We start from the raw sequence: 12,064 nt of genomic DNA on the forward strand, positions 1-12,064 counted from the left end.
TGTGTGTATGCATGCTTTGAAAGTGACTGGAAGGGGCAGCATGTGACCCCATTTCATCGGCAATGGAATGCTTCAAATTGCGCCAATTTTGTTTGTGTTTCTCATTTTCATCATTTTTGGGTCATATTTGTGGAGTTATTGAAATAAAACAGGCGGCTGCCTCGCTTCTAATGTGGCAATCGGCGTATTTGTTGTGAAAAAAATAAAAAAATAATACAATGTACAATGTAGATATATGCAGGCATAAATATGCGAATATTGAGTCAAAACATTAAAAAAAACTTATAATTTAAATTTTTTACGAGCAACTACATACATATGTATGTACATATATAGTTCATATGGAAAAAAAACATTCGAATTTTTATTTTTGTTACTCATTCTAATGGGAATTATGCTTTGCAGCAAAAACTTGCATTTATTGAATTTAGAAATATTCTTAAATAGTTTAATATAGTTTAATTAAATTCAATTTAATTTAATTTCATATGTTTTTATGTTATTAAATGTTATAAATTTTGTTTAATGTATTTGACTTTGTCTATTTTTATTTAATTAAAAGAATTAAGGCAAATATTTAATTTTTACTCACTTATTCTGCGGCGTTAAGGACATTGGCACCTCGATGCTGTGTGATGTTGTGCGGCGGCGATCGCCACCCATGTCGGCTAGGCGTGCGAAATCTGTGTCGCGTTCCTGATCAGCCAAGCGTGCAGAGCGTCGCGATTCGAGCAGACGCACCTCTTCCAACCGTTTTTTCAGCTCAATAGGTTCCTGAGTGTAGATAAAGAAAGTTGTTATTTAAGTTAATAAAGTTTGATACAAAGTAATAAGACAGTATTTTTCGAAGTAACGAAATTGCTGAGACCTAAAAATGGAAATTTTTCGATATTTTAGAAAAGGGAGTGTTGTTAGGTCAGCTGTGCCTTCAAATGTTTTTAATTTTTACCAGAACGACGAATTTAAGTGATTGAATTTTGACTGACTGGGAAATTTGAATTTACCTCAAAACTTATTCAACAAGCTTAAACGCAGATCATATTTCACCGCTGTATTGCAACAAAAAATTTAATGAAAATTAAATAAATTGACAAAATTTATGAAAAAATCTTTTTTTTTTCTTCGAAGGATTCGCTGAAGCCCAGCTATAATATAATAAAACTGAATCCTTTAAAGCAATTGATATTCATACTAATATTATAGTGACATACTAAAAGAGATATTTATCAAAATACATATATGCACATGATAACAAGAATTTTTAACACTAAAAAGTAATAAATAAATAACTTCAATCCAAAATGGCATTTCTAAGGCATATTCTAGCTCTGCATCTATATGGAGCTTGCTTCAGGCTATTGATAACAATTTTATCGAAAAATAAAGTTTCTGCATATAAATTTGACTGCTAAATCAAGAATTCCTCTCTATTTATTTTTAATAAAACCGAATTTGGGTCATGACTGGCAACTATACATATACGGATATGTATGTATGTATGTAGTTCCATTTGTTTAAAATATTGCTTTTTTAAGTGTATTTCATGTACTTTTCTCTCGTTCTTTTATTTTTTTTTAGATATTTGGGGAAATCTTTTCTGTTATTACTGGAATTATTGCTTATTATCACAACCTTAGCTACTGCACCTTGACCTATTTACTTTGTATGTATCTACCAAGCTGCATATACAATGGAAGTACATACATACAGTATATGTACATATGTATGCGTGCTTATGTATAGAAATAGAGCTAAAAGTTTCATAGTGCGCAACTCCAACTGAAAAAGTTCTATCTACACCAGGAAATTGTGTGAAAAAAGGTCATTTTTATATTTTCATGTTTTAAATGTAATAAAATATGAAAACTAACAAGAAAGTGAGGTTATAAATTTTGAGGATTTTCTTTTTTCTTGATTTTTCAATAGTTACTTGTTTTCCAAGAGATTCGCGATGAAGTATTTAAAATTCTGAAGCATTAGTTTTAACTTGGCTTTGAAAATCTGCAAATCAAAACTTATATTTTTATCACTTTTTGATACAAAACCGACACGACAAAAATTTCCCCATCGTGGCTTAATTTTTCTGATCAGAAAATAATTTTAGTTTAATTATTTGTGTCGTTTTTGCAAAAAAAAAATATTTTATTTATAATGAAGTTCTTAATTCACAAAAACTAATTTCTTGTCCCAAAAATAAATTTTAAAGCCCATTCAATACTACCAATAAGAAATAATATCAAAAAAAATTTTTATTTGTATACAAAAAAGTTTGTTATGTTTGTTTTTCATCATTTCTCTCATTTCTTCGATATCACAACAATTTGTTCAATTTAAGTACTGAAATCCAGCTCACCTTAGTCGCAGCCAGAGCAATTAGTACTTGAAAATCCACACACAAGTTTGCTTATTTTGAATAAGTTTTTATAAACTGCTGTTAATTTTGGTAATTTACTTGACACTGTTTTTGCATTTATTTAATTATTTTAATTTCTTTTCACTGATTTTGACTTCACTTGACACTTTCTCTGCAAATGCTTGCATTTCGTTTGTGTTGCACAGTGTAAAATGCAGCAATAATTTTTCGAATTAAAACACTTTTTATTTAAACACTTGCTGTTTATTTGCATTTGTCTTTTTCATTGAATTTTTAATTATGCAATTACACAAATAATATTGCTGTTGTTGTTGTTTGTTACAAATTAGTTGGCCTTAAAAAAGAATTCTGTTACAATGTCACATTGCAAATGCGGCGTTGAGGAATTTCGCTTCTGATCAAAATCAAAATCAAAATTTTGCGCCGCTTTGCAACGCATGTACTACAAAAGTATGTATGTATGCGTGTATGTTCGTATGTATGGATGTATGGATGTATGGAGCACACACAAGGCCCCTTAGCACGCTGTGGTTGGGAATTGTTGTAGCAATTTGTGTTGTTGCCGTGATTGCAGCAACACTTCGCATTAATTTAATTTTAAATAATTTTCACAGTTTCTTCGGCGCTTTGTTGCGTCGTGTTTTTGTTTTTCGCTGGCGTTTAAATAAATTGCGAGCAATTAAATTTCCCCACAACAACAACACTAATTCACAAATTCAAAAACGAATTTTTGCACGCCAACATGCGTGTGTGTGTGAGTTATTTTGCGTGAAACCAGCGGCTGCGTGTGATATGCGTGCAGTTGTTGTTGTTGTTGCTTCGATTAATGGCTTGCTTGCTGCACTAGTTGGCGGTGTTGCCCATTGGCAATGCCAGCAGAATAGGAAAACGGAACCGTGTCAGCCGAGAAGTGGCACGCAGTCAGACAAAAAAGGTGCATGCATACACACACATACACACTCACGGGCGCAGCTCAGCCCCCAAGTGCATGCAACCGAGTTGGCCAAGAAAAAGCGAACTGTTGCCGCTGCGTTGTCAACTGGCCGGGCAAACTAGGCGCTAGGCGGCACACACACACACACATGTGACCGTTTGCGCGCTTAGAGTAATAGTGTGCGATTTGCTCTAGCAACGCACTCGTAGTTGTTGGTTCTACTAACTGCTTTGTGGCCAGTGTCGCCTTAGCCTCCTCGAGTGTTGCACGTATTTTGGTGAGTGTGTGTGCGCGCCTGTTAATTGGCACAAAACGCCGGCCGGTAAATGACAGCGACGAATTGCCGCGCCTGTTTCTGCGTGTGTGTGCGGTAGTGCGTCAGCGTTGCGTGGCGATTTTTTGCCGCTGAATGCCGTTTATTTTCGGACGGCCACCAGCAGGTTTGGGTGACACTGTCGTGTGTGCCACTGGCTATTTTTCATTTTGCGCTTTGTTGCTGTTGTTGAAGTGTTATTTTTATGTTGCACTTGTAACCAAGAAATTAGGCTAAATGGCGCCATCAACCAACAAGAAACTGCCAATTTTTGCGCTGAATTTGCGCACAACAGAGTATATTCGGCCTTTCCCTTATTTTATGGCAAATATTTTCATTTACTCGCGAATTGTGTTCGAATCAAAATTTCGAAAACTGTGATCCTCATTTGTTTTCATTTTGTTATTTTGGTTTTTATCTGAGACCTGAGCAGCCACCGTTTTTTGTGTGATCATATTGTTAAAATTCATTTATATGTATATACTTTATAAAAAATAATAAAAATAGTTTAGCCGCAATAATTATAAAGTGCGCAAATATTGGCGTGTTGTTTTATGCATTGGAACTTATGAAAAAATTTTTGAAGGGAAATATTCAAATTTTTTTGCAATCGCATTTTTTAATACAATTTAAAGTAAAGTTAATATATTAAGCGAATTTTAAATGTGAAAGCCAGTAAATTGTTAATTAGATTCAAATTTTTCCAAATTTTTTTCGAAACTGGCGCTAAAATTAATTTTATTGGTACCGTAATGCTCGTTTGTTTGTTTATATTAATTTCTTTTGTTTTAATTTTTTAAATTTTTTTAAAATTTGATTGATGTATTGGGAAAAATATTTTAATTTAGAATAATACAAACAAAAAATATACCGAAACCAAATTTTTGGACTACGATACTAAAGAGTTTTGTTTATAAGGTTTAAAAATGTACGCATTTTTCTTTATATTTTATATTAATTTGGCCACACTTTGTAATAACTTTTGCTTTATTACTTTTGCTAAAGGTTTTCAGGTTAGCTTAATATTTAACGATTGCTGCTAATAAAATCGAATGGCTTTTCAAGTTTATAATTTTTCAATTTTTTTTTAACAAAATTGCATGCGATATATTTTTTTTATCAACTCAAATTGTTTTCATTTCACTTGTAACTTTCCTTAGCAACTTTTAAATTTAGTTAATTTCCGAATTTTCACATTTCCACAGTCTTCAAATTTTTCACTTAAATTTTTTCATTGCCTTTTCACTCCATAATTTTGTCGTAATAATTTTCAATATATGTACATATATATTTTTTTTTAAATAAATTTAGTACGAATTTAATTTCTTTACCACATACATACAAATAATATTTGAATTTTTCAATTAAATTATTTCAAATTCTGCAATATTTTCACTCAGGTAGTCACTTTCTGTTGCATCACACACTGCCGCGATTCACTTTAGCACTGGCACAGGTGTTGCTTTTCGGTGAATGACGGTTGACGACTGCGTCATACAAGTTGTCACAGCACCAAATGTTCAAGACTTCTAAAAATTGTAGAATATTTGCCTCGCGACTTTGCTTTGAAAATTTATTTGAAATATTTTTGCTTCGTCGCAGCTTTACGAATTTGATTTTCCGATGCGCTCAGGGTTTTCTTCAATTAGCGTGTTTTGTTTACATTTGTGGCTTTACTCGCGTACGGTCAAAATGCAACTACCACAAGTGTCTGCTCGCCAGTGCAAAACAACCAGCTAGCCAGTTAGCCAGTCAACGACGCAAGCATTGGCCGCACGAGCGTAAGTAGCTTTGACGCTTCGTTCTTTGCAAAAACCGAAAAACCAAAAACAAAAACTTAAACAGAAACGCAGTAAATGAAAGCGTTAAAAGCACACGGCGTAATGCTCACGCTCTCACCCAACGCTTATACTCACAAACACCACGGCGAATACGCTCAACAACTTTTGCGTTTTTTCTTGCAGCACACATAGATACTATATATTCGTATATGTGTGTGTGTATCTATGAGCACACACGGCCGAGTGTGAAAAACCACTTTGTTTCCAATATTGCTGCGTTGACTCGATTTAGCGACGTAGCGACTTACGTGTTGACGATTCGCGCGCGCATTTAAGAATGATTCTTTGAAGGCACCGCCACTCAAGCAGCAGCTGGTGGTGGCTGTTAGCAGCAGTTCATTTCGGCATTTATAACTATCGGAATTGCTATTGCCTCGTTCGTAACTGCTGTGGCGCTCTCATTGTGAGCGACAGCATTTGTTCCGTTCCGGCATTCTCTTTGCGTGTTTCATTTCAGATACCGGACCGGCGCGTTTTGACTGCAATTATTTGAACAATCCTGTCGTGTCTAATCAGCAATGCGCGGCCACCGCCGCCACCACCACTGTTAGCGGCGGCGTAAGCGATTCGTTTTCGGTGAGATGAGCGCCCAGCACCACCACCGCCAACAAGCTGTGCGCTCTCGGCGCGTTCGCTTCGAAAATGTTGCCAGCAGCGCCGCCGACGCGGGCGCTCAAGGTAGCAGCTATGCGTGTGTGTGTAGCTATTTTCGCTGGTTTGTTTTTATTCCGTCATTTGTATGGCTCCAAGTGCTCCGCGCGGTGTGTGGTGCGCGGTCCGCTCTCCGTTTGTTTTCAGTTTTTCAAGACTTGTTACGTGGTTGTTTACTGCGCTCTCTATTTTTGTGGAGCGCCTGACTTTCTTTGTTTTCATACTCAGCGCTCAATGTTGTCGTTGAAGTACCATGCATGTACATACATACGTATGTTTGCATGTGCTGTTATTTGGCTTTTGGAGTTCGAAATCGGTGCGGGAGTTTCTCAAAAGCGAGTATTTGTTTACGTAAGCTACTTGTTTTTGCACATACATACATACATACAAGTACATGTATTATATGTAAGTATATATGTAAGCGCGGTACTTCCGCACAGGTAGCTGCGCCGCACTCGCGCCTAACGTCAGTCTATCAAATTTGATTCGTGATTTTCCGACTATTCCACTTACAAATGAATGTGTGAAAAAGTCGCACTCAAGACACAGCAACACACACAGTCTCACTTATTTTCCTTCGTTTGCTTCCAAAGAGAATTTCGTTAGAAAAGCAGATTTAAGAGCAACTTGTAACATTCGAAAGTGAAATTTGAGCGTCATCCGTACATACATACATACGTAAATGTTGTCGAACAGCAAATAACAACAACAAGACAGCTACTCGCCCAAAACTACTTGAACAACCGGCTAATTATGAAAGAAAATAAAAATAGAAATCTAAGCATAATAGGCAAATATTATCTGAAGCCGCTCGGCGAAACGCCGGGAACAACAAAAGCCGAATGGCAACAAACAAACAAACGAAAACAAGCAAATGAACAGCAATAAAGCATTTAAACATTTGTTGTTGTGCGCTTGTGAAGTGCTTAGGCACTTTGTTTGCAATCATTTGGGCTGAGCTGCTGGCAACCAGAATGATAATACAAAACCCACACACACACAGATTCATACTCAATTAGATGCTGTGACGCTTCTTGGCAGGCATTCCACTCGGGTGTCTAAGATGTTTTTGAAGCTGTAAAAATTTATGAAGCACTTACTTTTTATAGCATTGCAAGTCACTGACACAGAAATACATATCTATGTGTGTCTGTTCGTATTTCGTTGTATTTTCATGTGAATGTGCTCATTTTCGCCTACTTAAATACAACACATTACTTTTGCTGTGCGCGCATAAATTCACGGCCACGCCCACCCACTCGTTTACATTCCTCCGCACACATATGTACATATATCCATACAGGCTGTAGGTGTGTGTGTACATTGCCACTTGTAAAATTTGGCACGAGCTCAATCATTACTATTTTATGCTTCGAATGTGGGAGCAAACGGTATGTTTTCATTTTCATTTTCATTTTTCCTTTCGATTTCATTCTCAGCTTGTACATACATACATACATACATAAATATATAAGTTTAAGCGAATAAAACTTTGGAATAGACCTCATCGTGAACACATGGAGATATATTTAGCAAATATGTGATTCACTGGAATAATATGTATGCACACACATACATATGTACATATGTAGATATAAGTGTTTGATGATCATACTGCGTTGCCTGGTCACCTGTTGCTCATGGCATATTTTTAGCAATGGACGGTGTGAAATCAATGAAGAGCTCAACTTGCCGATACATTTTAAACTGTAAGCATGTAAAGATAAGCACATATGTATAAATTTGTATCTATTTAAATATGTACTACATACTATACATATGTACATACAAGTATGTACATATTAAATACGCTTAAATCTATATAAGTACGACATGACCAAAATCTTATTTGAATATTACTGGAACTCATTTTAAAATATTAGATAATTATGAAACTGATGCAGTGCCAGATTTTTGGCTTTCCGTATAAACTTAACTGCGGTTGCACCGAAGCTTCTTATAGCTTTCATTATATCTGTTCCCAAATGAAAAAGTTTCCACAAAAGTAGTTGATTTTGATCGGTCAGTATGCACGGCAGCTATATGCTATAGTGGTCCGACGGTTCCGACAAATGTTGCAAAGAACGTGACCAACTTAATATAATATATAGGGTATAATGAGGGCAACCCAAAATCATGCAAACCCGTTCAAGCTCTTCAATGTGGTTTGAAATTAAACTCTTTTTTTAGATTGTTCTGTGATAATTAGACAGTTGCCAAATTTTTTATGATTAAAAATCAATGAAATGCGTAAGAGAGTGAATCCTGCAATATATTCGAGCTGCAGAACTGAATCGAGCAGGTACAATCTTTTATAAGAGTGTACAGCCGCTGGCGTATGCCGATGATATTGACCTCAACACCCGCGCCGTTAGTTCTGCTTTCTCCATACTGGACAAGGAATCAAAGCAAATGGGTCTGGTAGTGAACGAGGGCAAGACGAAATATCTCCTGTCATCAAACAAACAGTCGTCGCACTAGCGACTTGGCTCTCACGTTACTGTTGACAGTCATAACTTTGAAGTTGTAGATAATTTCGACTATTTAGGAACAAGTATAAACACCACCAACAATGTCAGCCTGCAAATCCAACGCAGGATAACTCTTGCCAACAAGTGCTACTTCGGATCGGTAGGCAATTGAGAAGTAAAGTCCTCTCTCGACGAACAAAAACAAAACTCTATAAGTCACTCATTACTCCCGTCCTGCTATATGGTGTAGAGGCTCGGACGATGACAACAACTGATGAGTCGACGTTGCGAGTTTTCGAGAGAAAGGTTCTGCGAAAGATTTATTTATTGATATAGTTCAGCGAATTAAAAGATAGCGGCTACGCTGGCTAGATCATGTTGTCCGAATGGATGAAAATACTCCAGCTCTGAAAGTATTCGACGCAGAGCAGAGGAAGAGGAAGATCTCCACTCCGTTGGAAGGACCCGGACCAGGTGGATAAGAACCTGGCGCCACGTAGCGAAAAGAAGAAACGACTGGCGCGCTGTTGTTAACTCGGCTATAATCGCGTAAGCGGTGTCTATGCCAGTAAAGAAGAAGAAGCGTAAGAAAACTATATACATTTTTTAGAAGGGCTGCCTCTTATTTAATTAAATTAGTAAGATTATTAACCCGTGTAATAAATTACAATCTGATTAAGGAATCAAAAATATGTATAAAGTCTTACATTTGAAATCAGCTTTTAGCAAGATTGCCACCTATTTGAAAAAAGTAAATAAATAAATTGGATAAGGCCAGCAATTCATTATAATATAAATAGCAAACTAACACTATTTATGAAGGCTTTCAGTAAAAATTGTTGTTGAGAAGTTTTGCCACATGTTTCCGTTTTTTATACCCTGCACAGAAAAAACGGCCAAAACAGTAAGACTTTGTTCATAATTTTAAAATTCTTAATTCTTCAAAATCTATATAATTCCACAAGGGAATCCCAATGCTTTTTCCAATCCTCGAAGCCGGAATAGCCTTCATTGCGCATAGCGGCTCACGTTTAATGTCTTCAATTGACTCAAAACGGTTTCCCCGAAACGGTCGTTTGAGTTTGGCGTATAGGCAAAAGTCACACGGAGCTAAATCAGGCGAATACGGTGGTGGCGGCATCATACTGGTTGAAAATTTGGCGAAAAACTTACCAAGAATCAAAACAGTATCCGACGGTACATTATCGTGGTGCAAAAACCAAGAGTTGTCGGCCCATAATTCTGGAATAGCACATCGTTAATCGAAGATCTATCAATACAACCTTGATTTTTGACGTGCTTTGACGTGGATCCAAAAATCGTCGCCGTAATAATACATTTAATGATATACTGGTTGTCGGAAGGAATTGTTTCTCAAACGTTTTCAATTGGTTCGGTGGTATTTCAACACATGTATTTAAGTTATCATAAACAAATCTCATCATTCTCAAATTTTGCTAGTTGAAATAAGAAATTCAACTTTTAGTTTACCGTCGAATAAATTTTTACGAAATATTGTTGATGGCACATTAGTTTATCGATGAAAATGTTGCCTTAATGCATTGCAGAGCTGGTCGTTGTTTCGCTATAAAATCGCGTATTCGTGAAATGCTCTACGGATCACTCTGAACAACTTTGCTAAGAGACTATGGGTCTAAAACCGATCTCCTGCATGCACGATTTTTTGGCTCCCTGTAAATCGATCAGCCCTACTATATACATATATGTATCTATATGTACATAAATGCTTCATTACACTTTGTAAAAGTTTAGATTTTTTACAAAAACTCTGCCAACACTGAACAAAATTACTGATAATGAAATTATAATTAGTAGAAAAATTTTTTTTAAATTACTATAAAAAACAGTAAATGAACATCAACTGAGCAATACGCAAACTTGAGTTTCGAGAAGAGTAGAAATGTTGCATTAATTCGATTGGATTGGCAAAATAATTCTGGTTATAAGGCAACATTCCGCAAAAAGGACAAACAAAAAACGCTATACTAATTATCACACCCAAGAAAATTCGTGGAGCTCACAGGGTTCACAACTTAATTCGATTGGATTGGCAGAATTAAGGTGTGAGAAAATCAAAAAAGTAGTCATCAAACTAAGTCCTATTTCATTTCATATTTTCACAATAATGTTTCTCAAAAAAAGATTTCTTGAGAGTGGAAATTGTTAAACATGCCATAGAGCCTGCAAAATTATTTCTTTCTTAAACACTAAAAAAAAGCTAGTCAATTAATTTGTTCAATTTCTTGTTTCTTGTTTAGTTTTGTCTTTAATAAATGTTAACTTTTATACATTGTTTTATCGATAATTATAGGTTTGTAGTTATTCTAAACACTGCATACAGAAAGGACGCTTTTTTCAAAACTATATTAATTCCTATATTTTTTTTAAGTGACAATATTTACATAAACATACAATTACTAGTATTTGTTAAAAAAGCTAATTTCCTTATATGCGCAAGGCGAATTAATCACGGCAACTATAAATTCCAAAGTAGTTAGGCTGAAATAACCATTTTCGACTCATTGTGTTGATTTTAATACCAACATCTTTTGTTCAAAGGCTCATTCGCACACTTTTTGTCCGATGTGAATTTGAAGAAAAACCATTTGATTTACATGAAATCAACATAAAAAGCGACGCCGCTGCTTAGATATTTACGCAATTGTGCGATCGAGAGGCTAGCAAAGAGCCGTTATGCTAATTTGTAGGTCTCGTCGAGTTAACCTTGATTAATGAAATACTCGTACACATAAGCTTGGCTGTGTGTATGTAGTCAAGTGTTTACGGTTTAGTTCGGCTGCTTTCGCGTATGATTGCCGCTATAGCATAAACGACGCAAACGCACTTATATGTCACCTCAAAGTACCGGTTTGCTGAGGCTATTTTAATTAGCCGATACTCTGTGGTCGCCATTGTCTGTTTCAACGCATAATAGCATGTATTTATATACATACATATACATATATAACTTTGCATATAATGCATAAAGGTCTTAATTGTTTCCATATGTTCGAGCAGCTAATTACTGCTGATAATTAGTGGTCGCTCAAAAGCCATATTTGAGACATTCAGACTGCTCAGATATTGTTCAAAAAATCTTTTTGGTGTTAAATGTGATCAATTTTATTTATATATGTATAATGATAGTTGTTGTGTTGTAAGTATTACATATGTAAATAAATTATTACTATTTTATTAAGTTGAGTAAAAAAGAGTCTTACTCTTACGATTTTGAATATATTTGTGATCACAATTCATAAAACTATCAGATTTGTTCTCGTATGTTTTTAAATATTTAAACCTTGATAAGTGATCTGCTATTGGCAGATTAGTCTGCACCGGAACGTCAAACTCTTTTAATCACGTTTCGTAAAATTGATAAGAAGGCGGTAGCAAAGACAACATTGGTTGTGATAAGAATTTGTCTGTGCCCCTTCGCGGTTTTTGTATATCCCGAAC

At 35.6% G+C, this 12,064-nt stretch overlaps 1 protein-coding gene across 2 annotated transcripts in view; it reads right to left on the minus strand.

Annotated features, from left to right (window-relative positions):
* The window catches only part of LOC120782530 (zinc finger protein 704), a 284,131-nt gene that overhangs the window by 109,728 nt on the left and 162,339 nt on the right, over positions 1–12,064 (minus strand). For both annotated transcript variants that reach the window (XM_040114850.1, XM_040114849.1), the window contains exon 2: positions 593–774. In XM_040114850.1, the coding sequence (XP_039970784.1) occupies positions 593–774 (182 nt within the window). The remainder of the gene's footprint in view (positions 1–592; positions 775–12,064) is intronic.

Source organism: Bactrocera tryoni, chromosome 1 (assembly GCF_016617805.1).
Source record: "Bactrocera tryoni isolate S06 chromosome 1, CSIRO_BtryS06_freeze2, whole genome shotgun sequence".
NCBI lineage: Eukaryota > Metazoa > Arthropoda > Insecta > Diptera > Tephritidae > Bactrocera > Bactrocera tryoni.